The sequence below is a fragment of the Grammomys surdaster genome, unplaced genomic scaffold, assembly GCF_004785775.1.
Source record: "Grammomys surdaster isolate TR1022 unplaced genomic scaffold, NIH_TR_1.0 193, whole genome shotgun sequence".
NCBI classification, from domain to species: Eukaryota; Metazoa; Chordata; class Mammalia; order Rodentia; family Muridae; genus Grammomys; species Grammomys surdaster.
This window is the reverse complement of record NW_021604638.1, coordinates 11,447,526-11,472,858: the sequence shown is the minus strand read 5'-3', so window position 1 is coordinate 11,472,858 and position 25,333 is coordinate 11,447,526. Positions and strand designations below refer to the sequence as shown.

At 47.4% G+C, this 25,333-nt stretch overlaps 1 protein-coding gene across 4 annotated transcripts in view; it reads left to right on the top strand.

Moving 5' to 3' along the window:
* Positions 1-25,333, top strand: part of Tox2 (TOX high mobility group box family member 2) — a 121,991-nt gene that overhangs the window by 84,783 nt on the left and 11,875 nt on the right. For all 4 annotated transcript variants that reach the window (XR_003711707.1, XM_028769692.1, XM_028769691.1 and 1 more), the window contains exon 4: positions 23,805-24,044. Coding sequence is in view for 3 of the 4 variants with exons in the window: in XM_028769692.1 (XP_028625525.1) it covers positions 23,805-24,044 (240 nt within the window). In the remaining variant the exon portion in view is untranslated. The remainder of the gene's footprint in view (positions 1-23,804; positions 24,045-25,333) is intronic.

The window sequence follows — 25,333 nt, the reverse complement described above, 5'->3', positions numbered from 1 at the left end:
TCTCCCCACTCTCTTCTCCTGCCACCGTGGGAGGGAAGGCTTCCTAGATGTGGTGACTTTAGGACTGGGCTTCGAGAACAGAGAAGAAGACAGCAGCAAAAGCTGGAGAAAAAAAAAAAAACTTGGCCCTGTAGGCATCTCTCTGTTCACTCCCAGTCTCCATCCCTCCTGCCATGACTCTGATGTTTTATGGTTGCTTAGCGGCCCTCTGGAACCGACCCCTCCACCCCCTGCCAGGCTGCTAATCGGAGCTGTGACCCCCTGGCCTCGGAGTGTGCAGAGGCCAGGTGTTTAACAGTCTTCCGGGCAAGGTGCCAAGCTCTGCAGCAGAGTGCGAGCTGAGAGAATTCAGGGGGAATCGAAGCGACATTCGTCAGCTGTGGTTCCAATATGACTGTGTGTAATGGCTCTCTCCTCCGAGTGCATATTCAGTACCATGTTTGGGAAAATGAGGTTTTAATGTACCATCGGCATAGCTGAGAAGCCACTGATGTCTCCGCAGAGTGTCAGGATCGCATAAAACTTGAGATTTATGGGAGTCGTTTCCCACCCTGCTCCGGCTGGATAATAAAAAGTCTGGCTCGTGTGCTCTTTCTCTCAGCTGTGGCTTTGACCATTTAGAACTTCGAGGAGTCTTTATGAAAGATAGCTAGGCAGGCAAAGCTCATCTAAATATTCCAGCCTCGGGTGGGGGTGGGGGTGGGGGTGGGGGAAGCACGGTGTTCCCTGGAGGACTCTTGATACACATTTCCAGGAGGGTCTTCCTGTTGGAGACTGGGGCATACCAGCAGAGGTGCTGTGGCCAGGCTGTGGTGGTGACAGTAAGCACCATGCCCTTCACTGGAAGCCCAGAGCTTTGCTGTACCTGCTTTTCCTGGAGAGTGATTTTGGACATGTCTCCCCACTAATCCCTTAGCTTTGAATAGATGGAACTGGTACGTCTGAAACCCCAGAACCTGGGAAGAGGAGGCAGAAGGGTCTGGAGCTGAAGGCTAGCCTGGGCTACATGAGATCCTGTTTTGTTTTTGTTTTTTGTTTTCTTTAAATTAAGGCCAGGAGGTATATCTCCATGGGTAGAGTGCTGGCCTAACACACACTGGAGTCCTGGGCTCAAGCCCTAACCTGAATAAACTGGACATGGTGGTACATGCCCGCAGCATGGGCACTCTGGAGGTAGAGACAGGAAAATCAGAAATTCAAGGTCATCCTTGGCTATGTAGTGAATTCAAGGCCAGCCTGGGCTTCGTGAGACCTGTGTCAAAACCGACAAGCAAGCTAGACGGAGTTGCTGTTCCATCCTCCATGGTGGCAATGAGAATCCAGTGGGCTGAAGAATGTTCTTGAGTCCTGCCTAGCTCTAATGGTAGGTTGTGGGCATCTCAAGAAGGTTCGTAGAATGAATGAGTGAGTGAGTGAACGAATGAATGGATTTGCAAACATCCCTTAACTCCCATGCTGCCTACATCATTGCTGAGGAGTAAGACAGAGAGTGACCCCGTTGCCTTCGTCGGTTCCGTCTGCATGCCAGAAACAGGTACCAAGGCCAGGGGTCAGGAAACCTGTGCCCACTTCCCGCCCCTGCGGACAGTAAGGGTCAATAATGAGGCAGGTCACTTCCCCACTGGTCACTGCTGAATGACAGGCTGGTGGGAGGTGAGCTCCTGTGGCTTGCCCTAGGCAAGAGATTCCCGTAGGTGTTGGGAATCTAGAGTTGGTTGCAATTTCACTATATCCACAAATTAAGACGGAGGAGACTTTATGCCATCATACTGAGTCCTACCGTTCGGAGACACAATGTGAATGGTGAATGTCCATCTATTTAACTGCTCCTGTCCTTCCTTGCAGCTTTGTGTGAGTTCCGATGTGCCTGCGTGCTTTCACCTAGCCGAACATCTTTTGACTTTGAGTCTTTGCACGTCCACTGTCTCTCTATGATGAGAACTCTTCCGGTCTATCTTCTAAGTTTTTCACATGTCACTAGGAAATCAGTATGGCGGGAAAACCAAGACCTGTATGCCTGGGCTGGGCTTTTCTCTGTCCCTCTAAAGATGGCATACGAGTGGCAGGAGTCTGAGTCTTCAAACGGTCTGTGTTATGTTTATTTTTGTGTGGCTGTCTCAGGTTCCAGCTTCTTAATACCTGAGGTTTGGAAGCTCCGTGCTAAACTCTCATCTGCAGGGAAGTTCAAGGTTGAAGCTCCATCCTTTGAGCTTCCGCAGCAGGAGGTATAAAAAGTTCACAGAGAAAATGCCGATCACAGGTGGGTTTGGCTTATCACATGATGACCATGTGATTTGCCGTTGTCGTGAGGCTGATTGGCATATTTTTAGAAACTCCTTATTTTTCAGAGTACTTGTGACATTTGTGGAGATCAATCCAGAGCATATTCACTGCACCTTGAGATGATCAAACGGGGTTCCTTCCTTAGTACGTAGAGTTAATGGATCTGTAGATTCCCAGTATTTACATGTCCTGCTTTGTACTGTGTGTATAGATATATACAAAGAAATGTGCTTTTGAATATGGACTGGCTTTCATTCAGGATCTTTAACATTTTATAGTAAGTTAGGGGAGCAGGTTTTTGTGTGTGTGTGTGTGTGTGTGTGTGTGTGTGTGTGTGTGTGCCTGTAGAAATCATAGGTCAACATTGGTCCTTTTGAATTGCTCTCCAAATTTAAAAAAAATTTATTGTATTTTCATTTGTTTATTTTGTGTACAGGGAAAGTGTAGCTTGTCTTTTGCTATTTTCCAGGTTCTTCTTTCTTCCACTCTCCTCCACCCCTACCACACTTTTAATGCCCTAACCCTAAATAGGAGATAAAAAAGAATAGATAGGAAAGGAAATAAAGTCAGTGGTCAGAAAGTGGGCAACATTATCGTTAGACTACTTCCTGCTGATCAGGAACCTGGAGCTTCTTGGGGCAAGTTTGACCTTTGCAGTCAGGATATCTAATTTCTTCTTGTTGTTTCTTCTTTTTGCATTTCTACTTAACAAACTGCAATCAACAACCCACCAATTCTCTCAGGGCCCTAGCATTTGTAGACCCTCTTAAAAAGTCTCCAGAATTCCAAACGTCATACAATCACAGAAACTGTCTGCAGGCAGAAAAATCACACCCCTGCTAGAGCACGAGGCAAATCGTAGTCAGCAGCTGTGGACAGTCTGAAGCAGCTCCATATCCCACTCCTGGGATTAAAATGAAAACGTATTCTTACAATACTTCTGTGTTTTTTTTTTTAACAGAAACCAAAATTCCAAAATTGTCACTACATATGTGTCATAGCACACATGTGTGCAAGTTAGAGGACAGCTTGCAGGAATATGTTCTTGTCTTCTCCCTTGTGGTTTTGGGGATGGAACACAGGTCTTCCTGCTTGGTGGGAAGTGCCTTTACCCGCTGAGCCTCCTCACTGGCCCTCCACCTTTTTCTTTTTTTAATCTCACTGAGCCTGGAGCTCACTGATTCGGCTACAATGTCTTCTTCTGTCTTGGCCTCCCTCCAATATCGGGAGGCGTGCACCTCAGCTCCTGGCGTTTTTTCTATGGATGCTGGGGGTTGAGCTCGGCACGTCAGTCGTTGTTGTTGTTGTTGTTGCTGCTGCTGCTGTTGCTGCTGCGGCTGCTGTTTGATGTTCAGCTTTGTCCTACTTCTGTAGTAGGCTTATACCAACTTCATGAGACAGATAGTTGATGACACTGGGATCTTCAGCTGTCAGCACTGGTTGTTGGTAGCATTGCTTTTGTTGTGTGCAGCTCTCATGACTGTTACACCCCAGCCACTTTCCTAGTACGGTATGTTTCTGATTTTGTCTCTTCCAGAGATCTCTCCACTACGAGTTCATCTTCATTTTATTTTAAAAATTGGCCATCAGAGTTACGTTTGGATTCTATTATTTTTCTTTCCCTTAATTTATTCATTCTCCCCTTTGTGTTTATTAATCTCACCCGCCTTCTGTAGCGGTTTAAATTTTTCATTTTCGATCCTCATGTCCCTTTGTTCATTTACTTTTATTGTTTATTGTTTAATAATAAAGGTTATGGCAGTATATATTTTTTCTGAATATGGTGTTGGCTGCCTGTACCCTATAAATTTTGCAATGAAGTATTTTTACATCTTTTTCTTCTTTCTTCCCTAGACGTAGCTTTGTGGGTTTTATTAAAATGCCATGTTTTCATTGTTTTAAAAATTAAAGAAGAAAGAAAATCTATTAAAACCATGCCACTACCCACAAATAATTTATCAACCTAGCCATTTGCTAAGTATCTTTTCAGTCATTTTCAGGCTTCAGACTCACGGGAACCAACAAAAGACACCTCTTCCTGTACTTTCTGGTCTGTTTTACCAGAGTCGTCCTGTGACCCACCAGTTCTCTGTGGCCTGTATGACAGACATGCCTCCATGTGTGTCATTGTGGATTGTGGCTGTCTTAGTCACTGCTCTACTGCTGGAGAGACACCATGACCAAGACAACTCTTTTAAAAGAAAGCATCTAATGGGGAGGGGGCTTGCTTACAGTTTCAGAGGGTTCATTCATAATTCTCAGGAATGGCACTGGAGCAGTAGGTGAGAGCTTTACTTCATGATCCATAGGCAGGAGAGAGGGGGAGGGAGTGAAGAAAGGAGGGAGATGGGGGGAGAGGAGAGAGAAATCGCCTGGTATGGGCTTTGAAACCTCAAAACTCACTTCTAGTGACACACCTCCTCCAACAAGGTCACACCTCCTAAACCCTCTCACACAGCTCCACCCCTGGCGACTCAGTATTCAAATATATGAACCAATAGGGGCCCTTCTCATTCAGACCACCACAGTGCCCTCTTTTTAGTAGGATGCATAGCATCCCACTGTTTGACATTCCCTCCCTCATGAACTTGACTTAAACAAATCTTTGTACATATGAGGTGTGTGTGCATGTGTGTGTGTGTGTGTGTGTGTGTGTGTACATTCCATAGCACAAATGTGGAGGTCAGAGGGCAGTTTATATCAGTCAGTTCTCTCCTTCCATCATGTGGAACCCGGGGATTGAACTCAAGACTGTTAGGCTTGGTGGTAAGCACTGTTACCCCTGAGCCATCTCACGGGCCCTGCAGACAGTTTGAATCAGCGCAGAGCCTTGTACTGGCTACGCAGAGTTCCAGCACTAACCTCTAATCTACATTCTTTATTTGAGACAGAATCTGGCCAAGTTTCCCAGGCTAGTCTTGAACTTGCAAAACCCCTTCATCATCTTCCTGAGCCCCTGGGGTTATAGCTCTGCACTCCCAGGCCTGATTTAGAGATACGTCTTGATTGTCATAGCTGGCGTTGGCAGAGGCTGTGGGTGATACTAGCTTTCTTCCCCACAAAGTCCTCTGCCATCCATCTCTAGGACCAGCTCAACGTGTCACTTCTGTGTGTGTGGAAAGGGATATGGGGGACTTGGAACTGTAAAACTCCTGGCAATAGCTGTCTGGCTTTCCTCTTCTCCAGTTCTGCATCCCGGCTCCTTTGGTTTTCATTCAAGTCTCTTCCACGACTGCCTTTGTTTGGCTTTCTCGGGGCTCTGCGCTGCTAAGCTCTGCAGTCTGTTCTCACCCTCCCTCCCACCTGCCCAGTCGTCAACCTTTGACACCATTAACTACTTTCTCATCCTTGCACAAACACTTCTTTAGCTCCCAGGGTGTGCTCTCTGGTTTGGCTCTCCTCTTGTCAAGGTCTGTGGGGTCCACTGTAAGAACAGGAGGCCCCAGGCTCAGACTGATGCTTCTCTCTTATCTACACTTGAGTACATCATGGTCTCAGCCGGGTTTGCTGTTCCGAGTGTCCTATGTGTGCTGATAACTTCTGTGTTTTAGTCCCACTTATCTCTCCAAGTGTCTAAATCTCCGTGGCCAAAGGCCTGGCAGTTCCTCTGCCCCTGCTCATCCACTCCCCCTGCCCCCATCCCCCACCACGCAGCTCTCTTCCTATACTGATGTGTGCCTGACTGTGGGTTCTTTGCTCATCTGTTGCCTCTGCTCTTGGCAGTCTGTCCGCATGCCTGCTCACACACCTCTCTCCCATCTTAGAGGGAAGCCAAATGTCCTTCTCCACATGAGGCCTTGTCTGGCCACCGTTTCCAAAACTCCTCCCACACCCACCTCACTCTTCTTACTTGTCTTCCTGCCTGATCTTCTTCCATGGCATTTAGCACTATTTGAAAGACATGACACTTAGAGATGGGTTTTGTGTGGCTTTCATCTTCCTCATGGGAATACAGGAACCCTTAGAGCAGGAAGCAGGTCTCTCTCACTGACTGCCACAGTGCCTAGTACAGGGGCTGCATGCCGTAACAGTTTGTAACAAGTCCGAATGGGTACCAGGCTAGAAGGCAGGCATAGTTGTAGTCATTGTCAATTAACTAGTTAGTAAGGTTGGTGGGGATGACCAGGTAAGCTAAAGCATCTAGGGATGTCTTCCTGTTCACCACACCATGCCATCTGCACTGACTGATTCTTATACACCTGAGATTATCCCATTCTACAGGGAAGGCAATTGAGGGTTTAGGAAGCCACCTGGGAAGGCATCCAGGGTGTTCATGACTTGGGAGGCTCTAAAGCCTGTGATGGGAGCAGGGACATGGGGATGGAAGAATGGGAACTCAGGTTTTGAAGGACTGCTGGTAACCTGTTGCCTGGACTAGCATCATGTAACCTAGCAACATCCAGCCACTGGCCATGGATGCTGGGAACAAGTGATGTGCTTCATCTACCTTCTGAGCCTTGTCCCACAGGCCAGGTCTCCCCAGATAGCCTTTGCTACTTAATCTGTGGCCAATTGGGCAGCAGTAATCACCCCAGAACACCAAGTCCTGCCTGTGCCCATTATGTGTCTTCAGGACAGTCTTTACCCTCCATGGGCCTGGGCCAACCTCCACCTTCTTTTGGGGTGAAGCCACTGAGCCCTATCCCTACCCTGAAAGCCCCGGAGAGGCTTGCAGGACTCCCTCCCTCCTGCCTCCCCACTCCCAGCCCTTCGGGCTCCGCTTAGCCAGACTGTACACTCCTCTTTCCTCGAGAGTTCATAAAAACACGCAAACACAGGCGAGAATGCAAAATATTGAGCGGCAAGGCAGTAAAACACGGCACTGTTTGTTGTGTTGATTGAATATTCATGAGCTGACTGTTTAAATTACAGTTCACAACTGTTGCCGGGGCCTGATGAATAATTTAAACAAGGGTGGCCAAAGAGATTTCAACACTGCATTAGCAGACTGCTCGGGATCAGCCACAGAGAATTTATAATTAGCTCAGAATACCCGGTAATAAATTCTTTGGAAAGATGGTTTTAATTAGCGCATGTGCTAATTTAGAACGTAGACTGTTTGGTGTGAAGGTGGAGGGGATAGATTACTCTGGCCTTTTCCCTGGGCTTCCCTGTTGTCATGTTAGGGTCTCACCTCTGCCAGGGAGCATTGAGTAGGGCAGAAACCACCCTGAGCCCACCACCAAGCTCTGAAGACCCACTCCTTGATTCTATCCTAGCTCAGACATCTCTGTCGGGGACCAGCAGGTGCAGCTGCCTTTAAACTGGTCTTCTGCCTCAGTATCTTCTGTTCCCATTCATGAGCATGGGTTAGCCAGTGGAACCTTTCTAAGTACAGATCTGGTCCTATCTCTGCCCTTAATTGAGGACACCTAAAGACGTGAAGTCAGAGGATACTGCTGGCGGATGGGGCAATGGCTAAGTACGTGGGGCATCACTGGCAGAGAGAGCCATGAAGGTGACGGGGAGGAGACACATGTTCACTGAGGGACCAGGGAGAAGCAAATCAAGACAGACTCCAGCTGTGACGTCCCCATAGCTGAGCATACATGCATCTACTCAAATGAAGGTGTGGTGACACTTGTGACAAGGTGTGACAGTGTCCATGAGGGTGACCATGGGAGCCCAGGTTTAGGTAGTAGCGTCAGGGCCTCCTAGAGGCAAGAGCATTTGAGCAGAGCCTTAAAAACTAAGGAGGAAGCTGGAGAGATGGCTCAGCAGTTAAGAGTACTGTCTGTTCTTCCAGAGGACTGGAGTTCAATCCCCAGTACCCACATGGTGACACAACCATCTATAACTCTAGTCTTTGGAGATACAATGTCCTATTCTGCACCCTCTTCTGGCCTCTGTGAGCATTGCATGCATATGGTACACAGACATACATGCAGACAAAACACACATTTGTGTAAAATAATAAAATAACTTTAAAAGATGTTTTTTCAGGGTTTTTTTTTTGGAGACAGAGTTTCTCTGGGTAGCCTTGGCTGTCCTGTAACTTGCTCTATAGACCAGGCTGACCTTGAACTCAGAGATCTGCCTGCCTCTGCCTCCTGAGTGCTGAGATTAAAGGTGCCTAAACTCTCAAGTTTAGAAACATGTAAAAGTCTAATGTAGACAGGTCATTTTTGATTATCAGCACCCACTGCCACCACTCGTGGCCAAGGATAGCTGATTATTCTTCCTCAGCCCATCCTTGTCCATCAAATCTGCCCTGGAGCCTCTTGACCCCATCTCTCATTTATTAAGCTGAGCACAGGAGGCCCCTGAGCTGTTCTTGGCTCACATAACTCCCAGGATTCCCTGTTCCTCAGTCATCTACCCCTTTTGACTCCTCTAACTTTATTCCTGCTGTGACCCCAGAGAGTAAGAGAGACCTCGCAGCACCTGTGCCTCTTGAAATGTCTCTGAACATCAACACGCGTGCACACGCGCGCGCGCGCACACACACACACACACACACACACACACACAGACACACACACAGACACACAGGCACACAGGCACACAGGCACACAGGCACACAGGCACACACACATACATCTTCTGTGATCACAGAAGTTCTGACATGGTTAGTCACGGACGGTTCAACAGTTCCCCCCCCCCATTTTTCAAAGACATAGAAAGATAAGTCACAAAGATTAATAAAAGCAAGACAGGTGGCTATGGTGGCTCCCTGTGGTATAGAGAGAAGACCCATACCTTGTGGACAACGTTGTAACCCCAGGCGAGGAGACACAGTCAAGCCAGGCAACCCACACCAGCCCCTTCTGCTCTCAATGGTGAGAAGAACTGATGACGTAAGGCTCAGACTCACCAGGTGTGAGCCTGCTCCTGCCTCATACAGGCTACACACAGGGAGCAGCGGACCACACACAGGGAGCAGCGGACCTCATCTGCCTGAGTGATGTGCCCATCTGCCATGCCTAAGACACTGCAGCATTGGATCATTAAAAGGTCTGCCCAAGAACGGAGATGAAAACCCAGTTCAGAGAGTCAAGGTCACAGTGCCACCTCCTCACGTCCCTATAGTAGCTTAACTGAAAGTCAGTGAGACTTTGACACCTCCCAGAAGCCCCAGACCAGCCCCCTGGACAGTGCTGGCTGTGCTCAAATTCTTATTCCCATTTGCTTCGGCTCCTGCTTCCCCATGGCAGTAAAGCTGCCTGGTTAGAGACCCTGGTAGCCTCTGGTTTGTCATCTCCATTGCGATGTGCCATCTTTCTCATGCCTGACTGACAGGCTGGCCCCTCCCTTCTTCCAGAAACTTCCTTTTCTGCTCCTCTGTGTGACGTAACTTCTGGTGTCCTTTGTGCCACCCACTCGTGCACCCTCTGTGTGTCTCCTTTCTGTGTCTCTCACCCTCTCTGTGTCTCTCAGACCCTCCCCTTCTAGTTGGGTCTGGGAAGGTCAGCTCAGCTCACCTTACCACTGTCACCTGCTCTTAGCAGCCAAACTGGTTTACCAGACACTTGCAGTTCCTGAGGACTCAGGCGTGACATTTAGAGCTCACCAGTTCTGTCTTGCCCTGCCCTCTAGCTCTTCCTTAGCCCAACCCTGCTCCTCCCTCCCACTGTCCATGACTCAGTGCATGCTCTCTCCTACTGCTCTCTCCTTCTGCTCTCCTACTGTGGCTTGGACCTTACAGCCTTTCAGTGTGTGTGAAGCATGGTGTGGAGTTAACTCCATGAGGCAAGCTTCACCGTGCTTGTTACTGTAACTCCCTGATGGCACCACACGGGGTCTGGTACAGATCAAATGATACATATAGACATGATGACTGTCCTATAGGCAGCAATGGGGATGGGACAAGCACTGAGGGTGACAGATAGGAGAAGACAGAGAAAAGCAGGACCGTGCTCAGGCACGTACCTCTAGAATTCTAGAATACATGCTTGGCTGTCAGTGATCTTCACACCCAGCCAGGTGTTGGTTGGTAGTCAGGGATCAAAGCAAAGATCTTAACAGGTGTAGTTTACATGACAGCAACAAAAAGCTAATACCTATTCCATACACTGTTAGCACGTGCTTTGGAGAAAAGACAACAGTAGGCTAAGGGGCTAGGAGTTTCTGTCCGCTCTCCAGTGTGCACTGGGGACACAGGTCGCAGCACACTGTTGCTTGGGCAGGAAAAGCCTCCTGGGGAACTTGAGGCTTGAAACAGGTCTCCCAGTAATGAGGAAGTAAGCACAGTGAGTGCCCCTCCCCACACCGCAGACTGGGGCTCATTAACAGGCTGTCCACACCCCGCGTGAGTGACTTTGGAAGCGGCTGTTCTGTATTCTGAGCTTTCCTGTTGCTTTAGCTTCTGTAGTCCGGTTACAACAACCAAAAATGTCAACAGATTCCCCCAGGGCACAAAAATGCACTCAATTATACATCGGTCCAGAAGCGAGAGCCTACCTGAATGTTCAAGGAACAGTAATGAGGGGGGCGGGGTGAAGCAGAGGTGGGGGCAAGCAGAGAGGTACCAGGCTCTGGGGTTTAAGGCTGTGGTGGGGACTGTAGCTTAGGAAGGACTTTGGATCTTGGTTGCAATCAAGTAGAGAGCTGGCGCAGGCTCCGTAAGGAAGCCCGCAACCCAGAGATGGAAGTCAACGACCAGGCAAGCCCCATTCCAACCTCAAGAGAAACCTCCCATCCCCAGCGGAGCCTACCAAGCAGCTCAGCTGCCTGTTTGCAAACCTTTCTTCAAAGACAAAAACAACCCTGAAGGGGACAAATGGCTTTTGATTCACAACCTCCCTGCTGGGCCTTCATATTCATAACAAGATGATCCGTCTAACTGGGAATGGGCTGTTGCTTTAAAGGATAAATTAGTGAGACTCTTAACTCAATAATTAAAACTATGACGGTGCTTGGCCTGCAGGGATAATGTACTATTATTATAGTCGTTTGTTTCAATTAAATGCTTGCTGGTTTTACAATAGCAGCTGGGCACCTGTGCACTGGAGTAATAACTCTGAACAAGACATCTACATTTCAGGAGGAATTTGTCAGCCTGCAAAGGATCTCCCGCCAAGCATGAAAGTTTATTAGAAATACTTGCCAACGAGGCTTGCCAGCAAGGGGCAGGCACTAGGGGAGGCTTGCTATTGGCTCTCTCTCTCTCTCTTTTTTTTTTTCTGGCGAAAGGGCCGTGTGTGTGTGTGTGTGTGTGTGTGTGTGTGTGTGTGTGTGTGTTTGAAAGGGGGCTAATTTTCAAACATTTGGCTTCTTAAGCCTATAGCTATTTCAGAGAGCAGAATGCACATGGGAAAGCTGATGTGGGTGACTTAAGACTTTAATTGTGACATCCCAAGCAGTGAGTCCAAGGATGACAGACTAAAAAGCTGACCCACCCCAATATATCAACATCAAAGCATGCTGGGTATCAGTGAGTATGTCACTTATACAGCACAAGTGTCCTCATCCATGTGGTTAAGCAGAAGAGACCTTGGCTGGCAGGGGGCTGTGGGCAGTCAGACCCTCCAGGAAACATACTCATCAAGGAGCCATGACCTTTAAACTTCACTCGGCTTTATACAAGCACTCATGAGAAGGGACGTAGCCTCGGGATGAGGCAGTTATGAGCAAAGGCAGTTCCTGGAGATGAGTGTGAGCGAGCTGTTAGAAGCCAGCATGCCCAGCAGCAGGGAAACAAAGTATCAAGGTTCCGAAGTAACCTTGACCCCATGTCAAAGCATTCCCTACCAGGACCATTCACCTTCTGTTTCCAAGAGAGGCTGCAGCTTGAGGTCAGAGCTAGACCCCAGCAATGGCCAGGGCAAGGCTCAGTTCAGGGAGAGTTCGTAGCAGGTGTTTGCTCTGATGAGGGGCAGGAGGATAGACTGAGGATTACAGCTAAGGACACAGGCCTGGGAGCTACCCACACTTTGATGTGAACCTTAGCACTAAATGACCTTGAACCGTGACTGTCCGTTCTATGCTTGCATTGTCACATCTGTAAAGAACAAGATAAAGCAGACTCTCCTTCCGGGGCAGGGTGAGAATTCAGTGTGGTGAGCAGGATGCTGCCTGGTGGGTGGAGACTGCCAAGTGAAGGGTGCGTAGAGGTACCACTGTTATTTTTAATCAATGGTATTCAGTTAATAAGGAGGTTGACACTATATATCCATGACCTAAAGGCCCTCTGGTCTTCTTATTGGCACACAGCCCCAGGCAGTCATGTGCCTGTCGCCTGTACCTGCCTTTCTGTTACAGCAGCTCAGTTAGGTAAAGTTATAACAGATCCCATCTGCCCGCCTCTCCCCCCAGCCCAAAACATTTAATATCTGACCATTCACAGGAACTTGTCAGCTCCTGATAAAAATTAACGTGATGATTATTTGTGAAGCGCTAGCCCTGGGCTGGGCTTCCTGCTATTATGTATATCATGAGAAAAGTCTCCCTCCTGGCTTCTCTCCCCAACTCCCAGAGCCTTATTCAAACTCACAACACGAGCAAATTCATGAGAGAGGAAGAGGGAAACTTCTGAATGGGATACTTGTATGATTCACCCTGTAGGACATTACCTGAAGAGCAGGCTCAGCGTCATCCCGTTCCCCTGTCAGAGCTGCTGGGGTTTATGTGGACACAGTCAGAGGATCCCAGGCAAAAGACAGGTGGAGTTCTGAGAGAGTCCCCTGAGCACAGGCTCCAGCATCCCAAGTTTCAGTGGCTTCAGAGTAAGTTGGGAGAAGTACGTGTGTCCATCAGAGAGTTATTCACAAGCTCCTAGCATTGCCCTCTGTGCATAGTTCCTGCACATAGACAGTGCACACAGATGGTGCACATAGACGGTGCACATATGCCCACACATGAGCAACGGGACCACAAACATAGTGAGAGCTCACTAAGCATGGCGTAGTACTGATTGTGACCGCTCTCTCTAGTCAATGATGCTAATGTCTGTTGCTACCAGAGACAGTCAAGGGATTATAAAATAAAATGCGGGCCAGTGGCTTCTAGCCCCTATTTTGGTATCTGCTGTGACTCAGAATTTAAGGAACTTTAGAACCCACGTGCACCCAGGAAAGGACTTATGTGACAGAATTTAACAGAAAGGAGTGTCTGTAGCTTACATGGGGGAAATAAAAGGACAGCTCACTCCCTTGGACTCCTCTGAGGGGAGGCAGGATAGGATTGGCAGAACTGACAAGAGGTGTGATTACTCACTGTCCCTGGGGGGTGGTGGCGTACTCTCAGCACCCAGCACACTCCATGGAGACTGCAGCTGGGCATGTGTGAAAAGCTCCCGGCACTCTACAACCGTGAGAATCTATTAAGTCTAATTAGGTTTGTGAGGCTACCACCTCCCTCAGCTCATCTGCCTGGGCCTGCAGGAGCTGGTGCAGGTGCAGCTCCCGGCAGAAAAGGCCCTCGTGCCATGGCTAGCATCCCCTCAGCGAGACTGTACCAGCCAGGCCCTAACCCTGATGCAGGTCTCTACACGGTGAGCCACCAAGGGCCCAGAGCAGGATCTGGGAGGGGGCAGCTAAGCAGGGCTGGGGACTGCTTTGGGCAATGAGTGGAGCTCAGAGAGGTCCATAACAGAGGAAAGCTCTTATCTAGAGAGAAGCCCTATGACCCCAGAGAGTTCTGCATCAGTCAAGCCTCAGTGGTGTCTGCTGCTGGGCAGACATGAAGATTGCTGGGCAGTTCCTATTTAGCCAGTGACACCTCTCTAAATAAGGAGACAGGTGCCAGTGTCCTCAACACTGAGAGACAGGACATTGGCATGAGACAGGGGCTCAGGTCTGACCACTGCAAAGCTCCTGGCACTAGAAGTCTCAAGTGGCAGCCCTCTAATTGGGGGCATCCTTTTCACTTTGGGGAGTTAGGACTGAGTTTGTGAAGTGCCCTAGAAAGTCTAAGATGCTTGGTGACTATGCTTGGTTTGTAGCTACAGATTACCCCTGTAGAAAGTCCCATGACCCTGACCAACTGTGAGAGCTTCAGGGCTCCCTTCCCTAATGCATAGCACTGAAACCAGGCCCACTCAGAAGCCCTGAACGGCCTGCCTGCCAGTGTTCGCAGAAGAAGCCATGGGCAAAGTAGGAGCGAGCTCTGTGGTGAGATGGACATCTGCCCAGATGTGTTCTTGTCGTGCTCCACACAGCCTTTTAAGGAATGTTAGGGAACCCCCTGAACGATTATGGAAATCTCTAGGTGTTAACAGAGTGTGTTATGACACATAGTTGGTGGTGGACAATGGTGGACCCATGCCAAGGTGCTCCCTGAGAAATTGCACCGTGATGCGACAGACCTGATCTAAGGGAGGCTTATTTGGGGGAAGGGAGAGGAGTGAGGACCTGGAGAAGGGGTAGAAACAGATAGACAGACAGACTGGAGCAGAGCCACAAGGGCAGAGAAGGGGAGACAGAGGAAGGGGAGAAAGAAAGTGAAGCCAGCTGGGAACACATGGGAATGGGGTGGGGGGGATGAGAGAGAGAAAAGGAGGAGGTAGTAAGGTACACTACCCTGTGCTCCACCCACACCTGGCAGCAGGTGATGACCTAAGCTGTTGCTAGGTCCCTGGGAAGAGCCTAGCAGCATTTCCTGTAAGCTAACACGATGCCTTCGGTGGACCCAACTGGGGAAAATGGGAGTCAGGGGGAGCCTTTCTACCAACGGACAGCGTGACAGGAAGTTCAGAATCAGGACAGAGTGTGTTCAATTAAGTAAGTGACACTTGATTTAAAGACCAGATCAGCTTCAGACTCGGAGACGGAACAACTCAGCAATGACCAATACGCAAAGGCCAACGGCTCAGGGTTTCTTCCGAACTCCAAACTCACCACACGGGTCAGGATGACAGAGCCTAATGATCTAGTGTGTGTTTAATGGGGGAGGTGGGGGAGGGTGTCTCAGAGAAAATAAAAGCAACAGATAAACAGTGGTAGAAAGTGTCACTCTTATGAAGAAGTAGAAATGCTCTGCCCAGAGGGATCTATGAAGTATCAGTAACGTTAAGAACATTTCCTCTGGGGCTGGTGAGATGGCTCAGCAGAGCACTGACTGCTCTTCCAAAGGACCTGAGTTCAATTCCCAGCAACCATATGGTTGCTCACAACCATCTGTAATGGGGTCTGGTGCCCTCTTCTCGTGTGTTTGAAGGCTGCAACAGTGTACTCACATATATAAAATAAATAAATCTTAAAAAAAAAGAAAATATATAAAAAAGAATGTTTCCTCTACGGATATAGATCGCAGAGCTTTTTCATTAAATCTCAAAGAACATTTAAAGTTTAAAAAGTCATTCTTGAGGCTGGGTGATGGCTCAGTTGGTGCAGTACTTCCCTTGCAAGCACGAGGACTTGATTTCCAACCCCAGAACAATAGCTAAAAAACAAACAAACAAAAAAAACTGGGTGTAGTAGTGACATGTGCTTACAGTCTCGGTGCAGGGAGGTAGACACAGGTGAATCTCCAGCTTAGCCTCATTAGCCAATGAGAGGCCCTATCTCTGTATACAAGATGGATAGCATCTGAGACATGACCCTAAAGTTGTCCTCTAGTCTCTAGACGTACCCCTCAAACACACATATACACACATGCACGTGGAGATACACACACACATGCACATGCATGTGCACCAATCTGTTGCTTGCTATAAGACAGTTTAGATCCACCTGGGAGAATATGAAGCAAATGAAAATTCGGTTGCATCTTCGCTTTCAGACAGGGTCTCACTATGTAGCCCTGGCTTGCTTGGAACTCTCCAGAACTCTGAGATCAGCCTGCTTCTGGTTCCCAAGTGCTAAGGCGTGTGACACCATGCCCGGTGCATGTACAGTTTTAAATAGAGAGTAAATGGTAGAAAGGCCTGGCTTATACGAAGAAGGGTGACTTGTGGGAAGGAGAAGTGTGTGAGAGGTTTGGACCTCACCGTGGAAGAGTGGCAAGGATGTTTGGTATGTCCGGGGCTAGGCAAGGGATTTTGGGAAGGAGGAGATGGAGGCTGTTCCCCTGTCTGTGCCTTGCTTAGCTACAGAAATGACGATGCCACGTGCTGTTTTGGTAAAATTAGGACAAGATTTAGGGAGAAATAAAGCTTCCCTTCCTATGGACCCAGTCTTATGTGTTTTGGGAAGGGGGTGTCAATCACGTAGCTGAACATAGAGTCTGGAGCTAGCCTGAAGATCAGGGCCCAGTCTTTGGCATCATCTTATTGAAATCTTTCATGACATGTAACACAGCCAATTAAGCTATGGAGATACCAGCCACTTCTGCATCCCAGACTCCCCAGAACCCATCCTGCTTGAGTTGGGTATTCTGCTTTGACAAGCTTCTGTGATCACCCTTCTGCACCAGCCCCGCTTTTGACAGGATGGATGCTGCTGCAGGAGCCAGTTTAGTTCCCTCTCATCTCTATCAGAAATCGCCTCCACTCTGTTGCCTTTATTCTCCCACTCTTAGCACGTCAGAGCAATGCTATACGTTATACATGTGGACTTAAAGGTATGGGGCTGCCCGTGTCCGTCGGAACCCTCTTCCGCTCCTTGCTTACTCTCGCTCATTCACCCACACTGGGGAGTGAGGCTGTCGACGTTCACTCTGACTTTGAGAAGAATTCTTTTACCTGAATAAGCCGTTTTCACCTCACTCACCCAGTAAGCCTTTAAAATGGAGTTTAAAACTCTGTTCATCTTTATTGTACAATTTTCTAAAGGTAACGCATGACTCTCATGCATGTACAACACACAAACATATTAAAGCCACACTTAAGGTGGAGGAAGCCAGTAAGAAATTATGCTCAGTTCAGAGGAGAATCTGAAAAATAGACACACACACTTAAGCAGTCAGGGATGTTGAAATAAATTAACTAAGAACTAGAAAACTGGTTGATATCATAGAGCAATTGAATTCGATGATTGGAATTATTTTTTCTATAGTGTAGCATCAACTATACCTCTACCAGAAACTTGTATTTGTGTTTGGATGGATAAGAATCAGTTGTTTTCCACCTGACACTCATCCACTGTTGATATTACAGTTTGGGTCTTAAAAAATCTTTCAAAGCCAAAAAAAAAATCTTTCAAAGTCTGATTAACAGAAAAATGGATAGCAAAATGTGGTATGTTCATAAAACGGAATATCATTCAACCTTAAAAAGGGAAAGAAATTCTGACTCACACTACAATGTGTCTAAATCTTGAGGTCACTGTGCTACGTGTAATAAGACAGTCACAAAGGGAGACTTACATGGTATGATTCCCTTTATCCGAGGTACTTGGAGTAAAATCAACAGGCGATGGGGAAATGGTTCTGTTGGTAAGTTTTTGCTGCACAAGCTTGAGGACCTGAGTTCAAATCCCCAGCCACAAGTGGGTGTGTCTATGAATAGCAGAGACAGGCTAATCACCGAGGCTTGCTTTCAGTCCACCTAGCTCCAGATTCAGTGGAAGCACCATCTCAAGAAACTGTGTGGATAGCAATAGAGCAGGATGCCCAATGCCCTCCTCTGGCCTTGAGGCACAAGCATCCCCATACATGCAGGTACATACATCCTGCACACACATAGACCACATACAAAGAAAGGAGCATCGTGGTTTCCAGGGACTCTGGCAAGGCAGGGATGGGAAGCTATTATTTAATATAGGTAGAGGTAAAGATACCTCTGTAGATGGGTGGTAGTGATGGAGGTATGGTGTGTGTATAACACTGAGATGAAATGCTTGCATCCATGCAGGTGAGTTGGCTCAGACAATAAAGACACCTGTAGAGAAATCCTAGCAACCTGAGCCTGACACCCAGGACACAAAGAACTCACCTCACAGAGCTGCCTTTGATCTTCACATGCACATGACGGTATATGCATGTACACACACAACAATGATAAAATCGCTACAAGAAAAATTGACCACAATACAATCTTTGATGATTTAAAGAAGAATCAGTTGCAATAACTCCTTTCCCCCTACAATTTACAAAGTTGCGGAATCAGCATAAGCCTAGCCAAGTTCAGAGGGGACATTCAGATTGAATCAGATAACCTCAGAGGTCCAGAAGACAATGCACAGCAGACCGTCAAAGGGACGTTCATTTGTCTCTGTCAATGTCTTTCACAACTTTCCCTGCAGTGTGTGTGTCCTCATGTGTGGGAGAAGTGAAGACTGCTGGGTTCCAGGAGGTGTGCACTGTGACATGCTGGGAATTGTGCGCTCATTCACTAAGGATTGAAGGTCGTTGGTATTGGTTTAGGTTTGGGTTGTTTCGAGAGAGTTTCTAGCCCAGGCTGCCCTTAAACTTCATATATGGCTGAGGATGACCTTGGACCTCTGAACCTCCTGCCACTGCCTCCTGAGTGCTGGGGTAACAGACAAGCACACAATACCCAGTTTATGAGGTGCTGGGGATCGAACCCAGGACACTGTGCCACATCCTGTCCTTCCCAATAGCTGAATTCTGCTCCTATCCATGCCCACTAGTCCATACCCAAGTAACTTAACTGGCTTATGGATGGTGTTCTGCCTCACCAGTGATCAGACTTAGACTGTTTCCGACGTAGGGCATTTACAAAATAATAATAATAATAAATTTAAGTACTTTTAATTTATCAAATAGCAACAAGATAATAAATCACAAAGTCAGGAATATTGGGTTGAAGAATTCTGCCACAGTTAGCTGAGAAGAAAAATATAGCACACCTTAACAAGCGATAGCCAGTTTGCACTGGAGGGAACAATTGCCATGTTCTTGTTTAAAACTTAAAAGCTAGGCGTGGTAGTACACACCTATAATTCAAGAGACTGAAGAAAGAGAATAGAGAGTTTAAAGTCACCCGGACTGTATAGTAAGACCCTGCCTAAAAGAAAAACAAACAAACAAACAAACAAACATCCTCAAAGAAGAAACAGCATGTTCATATTGCTGGCAGACGGGGAGATGCTTAGAGAGTTAAAACTTGCCACACTTTAAGGAAGTTGGCTTGCTAAGCCTATATTTTGGGCTTCTGACTAATGTACTTAGTGTGGATCCCAGTGTATTGGGAACGGGGTTGTGGACCAGCATTCGCCCAGACACCATTTGCATGATGTGCATCTGAAACCATGCGGGATGAGAACAAAACCGTATGGAAACCATGACAACGGCTGATAGGAAAGGATGGAAGGCAGAGACAGTCACCGGAGCAAAGTTGCTTTCATGAATGAGGAGCAGCCTTCATGAACACAGAGCATTCTGGGATGTCTAAGCACTGAACGGTTTCACGTGGCGTACCTGAAGAAAACCCGTTCATGCCAAATGCTCTGCGGAACTGTCGGAGACGTGGGAGGCTGGAGGGCTTCAGCTCAGTTTTCTCAGTCTCACAACTGATGTCAAAACAGTGCATTCAATAGACACGGAGGGTTTGTATATAGGACAGTGAATATATTTCTTTTTTTTTTTCTGTGCTAGGAATCAAACTCAGGGCCTCACGCATGCAGGTCAAGCACTCTACTCTGAGCTACACTCTCAGCCCCAAGCCCACATCGTTTTAGTTTTACATGAAATTTTTTGGAAGATGTGGTTCTGTTCTAAGGAAAGCTTTGGTGTGTTCCAAAAAATGAAACTCTAGGGTTCACATTCCCCAACCACAATAACAACAGGACACATTCCATCAAAACACTCTTCCAAGCAGCCTGAGAGTAAAAGACAAAATCCAATCTTCAGTTTTGAGAAGCACGCCCAGAGCAAAGCTGAGATTTTCCTCAAGGAAAGCATCTCCTGTGGAGAGCAGAGCAGCTCAATCAACACACAGGAAGTCTTTGTTTGGGGGGCAAGGATGGAGGGCAGTCATCCCAGTTACTGTAGAGTTTAACAGCTTCATGGGCAATACCTCCAGGAGACAGGAGCATGCCCCCAGTGGTGAGACGGAAAATGTCTTTGTAGACACCTTCAGATGTTCCCTCTTGGTGAAGTGGCTTCTGTTGGAACCCTTGAGCTAGATCTAGATGGTTCTGAACCAAATAAGGCAAACATGCAATAAATTGCTTAATTTGAAAAAGCTGTATCAAAAATAACCCACAACGCATGAATTCACTGTTATTGAACAGGAGGTCAGGGCTCGGAAAGGATCAGGGAAGCTGCTGGATTGGATTTTTAACGGAAGAGCTGCTTCTTCCGATGCCCTTCTGATGCCCACAGGCACTAACACATGGTGCAGAGACATACATGAAGGTAGTATATCCATGCCCCATGCACATAAAATTTTTTAAAAATCTCAAAATAGTAACAGTAAGCATAGGGGTGCTGGAGAGATGACTCAGCAGATAAAAGGCCCTCCCCTTCAAGGGTCGACCTCTGACCTCCATAGGTGAACATATACACCTACATACCCACACATATGCACATACATACAAAGATTTTTTTAAATCACGGCTTTAATATTTTTCCCACCATCTTTCTTGGCGTTTAGTATATCTTTGTATTCTGGTTTTTATTTAAGAATGTTTGATATTTTTTAATTGCTGTTTGAGTTGCTGAAGTGTTTCATGAGAGGTTGTTCAGTGAATTTTGGCTTAGGGCTAGGACAGGATTTCCAACCGTGTCTGAGATGGCGCTAAGCATCCTTCTGCCAATCTAAGCTCTGTACGGATGCCAAGCAGAGTTTCAGCATCGATGATTATGGAACTCAAAACATGAATCCCCTCTGAGACATGTTAAAGATGTTCTCCATCCTGCCTACCAGAGTTGAGCCAAGATTCAGTTCTTCGTGCAAGTGTAGATAAGCACATCCATGTCATTAGTATGAACATGTGCCGGCATCTTCATGTGTACCAAAGACTTGTTTTCAGATGACTTCCCTCTCGGTGTCTCAGCAGTGTTTGATTCACGTGTCTATTTTACTCTTCTGTATACCTGGAGCCGGGTAAAAGTTTCTTGGACGATAAAAGGGTCATAAGTGGAGGATAAGATTTAAAGCCCTGTCTAGTCAAGCTCCTGTGAGGTTAGAGACACAAAATAGACTAGAGTATCTGAAGAACACGGCCAATGCTAGTCAGTAACCGGTACCTACTGCATCAAGACCACAGCCCGCCAAAGTATATTTGGGAGGACTTTGGAACGGGTAAAGATTTGATGATATTTGAATTCCAAAGAAAACCTTGACAAATTCTCAGAAGTACAAATGGCACCTAGGAGGGACCTTCACCGCTTCAGTGACTAGAAATTCAAGACGAAGCAAAGAGAAGCCAAATTAGCCGCTTCGAAATCACTGGAGTCCTCTTTAGAACTCTTTTTGTCAAAGAGCAATATTAAAGAATGGAATACCTACACACAAGAGAGCTCAATAACCAAAGTCTTACAGAATATTCTCTGGGGCTGCAGAGATAGCTCCACAGTTGAGAGAACCCTAGTTCAGCTCCCGGCTCTCACATGGTGGCTCACGACTATCCATGACTCCAGTTCCAGGGACTCTGATGCCTTCTTCTAGCCTCCGAGAGCACTGGGCACGCAAGCGGTGCAAAGTCATGCGTGCAGGCAAAATACGCGTACACATAAAATAAATCTTAAAAAAATCAAAATTCTTACAAGGTAAACATCTATGAGAAATGCCCAGGAAATTTTTAGCATTAAAATATTATTTTTAATTGTAGGGGAGTGTGTGTGGAGGCATCCATGCATAGTGAGTGGCGGAGGTCAGAGGTCAGCAGAGCTCCCCTCTTCTGCTCTCATCATTTTCCTTTGTCCATTTGTGTGTGGGGGGCGCTGCACGAGTGCACATGCTTGTGGGGGGGTGCTGCGCACGAGCACATGCACACACACGTTTACATGTGTGTGGGCACTTGTGAGTGTGCGTGTGCGAGTGTTCATTTGCGGGTCTGAATTTGAAGGGGGGAATTATCCTCCATCACGCTTCCACTTTATTCCCCTTTCTTCATCGAGGAAAGGTCTCTCAATCGAGCCCAGAGTTCACAGATATATGGCTCATCTTGCCAGCCAGCTTGCTCTGAAGATTCCACCTCTCCCTTCAAGGCTGGAATTACAGCCGGCCACCACTCCCACCTGGCATTTACATGAGCTCTTCGCCCCTAAGCTTAACCACTAAGCCATCCACCTAGTCCTGGCTCTGCTCTCATTTTTAAGATGGAGTCTCTCGCTGACCCTGAACCTTGCAGTTCTAGCCAAGACCCCAGCATTCAACTTTCTCCATTTCCTCCTTCCCTGAAACCCTCCTCCAACCTCTAGCCTCCCAGCCCAGATGCCAGGAAGTGAGGCGAGGATGAGGCACCTAGGGGCCCCTTTTATATGCATGCTAGGGATCCAAACCGTGGTCCTACTAGGTGCCCCCTTTTACACGCATGCTAGGAATCTGAAGAGTGGTCCTAATGCTCACACAACGTGAACTCTACCCAGTGAGCCATTTCCCCAGCCCCTAAATGTTATTAACAGTAAAACAAGGGAAATAAACAAATTTTGAAATATAATTCAAAATCATCGAGGGATTATCAGCAATCTTTACAAGCCAGGAGGAGTGGTTAACAAAGATGAAATTAGATATTAAATCGTTAGAGAACAGAGGAGAAGGGATCATGTTGAGATCTCGTTTGTTTGTGATAGGATCTCACTATGTTGCTCTGGCTATCCTGGTATTACAAGCATGTGCCGCCATGTCTAGCGTGAGAGCTGATTCTTCTAAAGGGAAGTTTTAAAGCCCCATAAAATCGAAAGTCGATTTGCTGCTTAATGAAGAGAAGGCTGAGAACATGCAGGCCTTTACCATTAGGAATCAGACAGTAAATAATAAATGCAGAGGAAATAAAAATAATTCTAAGAATGTTCACAGGGGCCTCAATGAAACATGCATTTATACCGTGTTTGTTTGGGTCACGAGTACACACTGTTCTAATTCCGTGTTCGGTATGAGAATGCCCCCATGTAGAAAATGATTAGTTTTCTTGTATCCCAAAAATAACCACTGGGGGGAAAAGAGGAATAAAGTCAGTAAGAAAGTAGCTGACAGGGAAAACCCGCTAAATGACAGCCAGAGATTTTTTTCGTTCAATGTATTGAACAGACTTCAATGGTATAAGACTTTGTGCTTGAGTAGATTTTTGTCCTTAATTGCGGAAGGTAATTTGATTACACAGCCTACAGATGAAAAAACTGAGGCCCAGTGAGGTCAAACTTGGCCAGAATCAAGCACCTGGCAAGGGACTGGGTTCCCAGCGTCTGTCTTCTTTGCCGTTCATTGTTGCACAGCAAACAAGGCAGAGCTGTGTTCGCCAGGGAGCTTGTGTCATGAGATGATACATTTACAGCTGGACCAAGCTCCTGTATGGGCGGCATGCCAACCATCCGCCTGCCCAGGGCAGATGCCAACAGAACAGCAAACTGCCAAGGGGCCCTAGGGGCTTTGCAGGTGCTCTGCATCACAAAGAGGTCAGGGGAGACTGGAACTCCACCTTAAAATTCCCCTATGGGCATCTCGATGGGAAGCACAGCCCAGCATGGAAATTGCCACTTGCCACCTCTCACCCAGATGTCCCTTACTGGGAGGCAGGTGTGGCATTTGTTGAGGCAGAGGAGCCTTTTAACACAATCACCTTGTCCTCTCTCAGATCCAGGAAATGGTCCACTCGGAGGTAGCTGCCTATGACTCAGGCCGGCCAGGGCCGCTGCTGGGCCGCCCGGCAATGCTGGCCAGCCACATGAGTGCCCTCAGCCAATCCCAGCTCATCTCCCAGATGGGCATCCGGAGTGGCATTGCCCACAGCTCCCCATCACCTCCAGGGAGCAAGTCAGCCACCCCCTCTCCATCCAGTTCTACGCAGGAGGAAGAGTCAGATGCCCATTTCAAGGTGCGTGATGTGGAAGGGTGTGGCTTCAGGGTGCCTCCCCAGTGAAGAAGGGGCTCTGCCAAGCCATGGCCAGTCTTTGCTGGGTACCATGTGGATCTCTGGTCAGAGGAATGGCACCTGAGGCCTTGGGATATCAGGCTGTGGCTGCTAAATCTACTGGAGACCCCCTCCTCCAGGCACAGTAGAGCCCTGAAGAGATTCAGGGCCGAGCCACAGTGTCCATGACAGGAGGCCCAAGACAGGGTTCTGTATGCTTCTCCTCATCCTGGTCCAGGATCATTCTCAAGATAACTTGGCCAGGTGGGGATAATTGCCTTCCCCCATCTCCCTCACCTCCTCCTTCCTCCCTCCCTCTTTCCCTCCCCCCTGTCTTGCCTACCTTTATTTCTACACATTTCTGGGGACTTAACCTAAATCTTTGCTTGTGCTAGGCAAGTGCTCTACTGCCAGCTACACCCCCATCCCCAGGGACCTTCTCTGTCTTCTTTTTTAGTTAACAAACACTTCTGAGGTCTGAAGCTACAGCTGAATTGGTAGTGTTCTCCTAACACACACCAAGCTCTGGGTTCAATCCCCACACCATATAACTAGATGTGGTAGTGCATGCCTGCAGTCTCAACACCTAGGAAGTAGGAGCAAAGGGGGTCAGAAGTTCAAGGACATCATTGACCCTAAGGATATCTTTAGCAACATAGAAAGGCTAGCTTGGGCTATGTAAGATCCTGTCTCACAAAAAGAAAAAAAAATCTATAACTTCTATGTAACCCACAGACCAGACACTTTTATAAGAACTTAACAAATATTCATTCTCCTAGTCTTTGTAACAATCCTACATGGCAGACAGTATTCACCATCTCCATTTGACATATGGAGAAACTGAGGCACGGAGGAGCTAATTACCATAGCAGTGCTATACAGACAGAATGCATACCCAGGTGGCCACAATGCAATCTGGCATGTCCGGCCCTAACCACTGCCATGCCGTATCCAACAGCCTCTACTCTATCAACGAAACCTTCTGCCTTCAGAACAGAGGACTGGAAAGTGTTTGCTATGTAAGCAAGAGGGCCTGAGTCCTGGCACTGGGGAGACAGAGAAGGCAGGATCTCTGGGGCTTACTGGTCAGACAACCTAGCAGACTGGGAGCCTCTAGGCCAAAAGAAAAAAAGAAAGAAAGAAAGAAAGAAAGAAAGAAAGAAAGAAAGAAAGAAAGAAAGAAAGGAAGGAAGGAAGGAAGGATGGAAGGAAGGAAAGAGGGAAGGAAGAAAGAAAGAAAGAAAGGAAGAAAG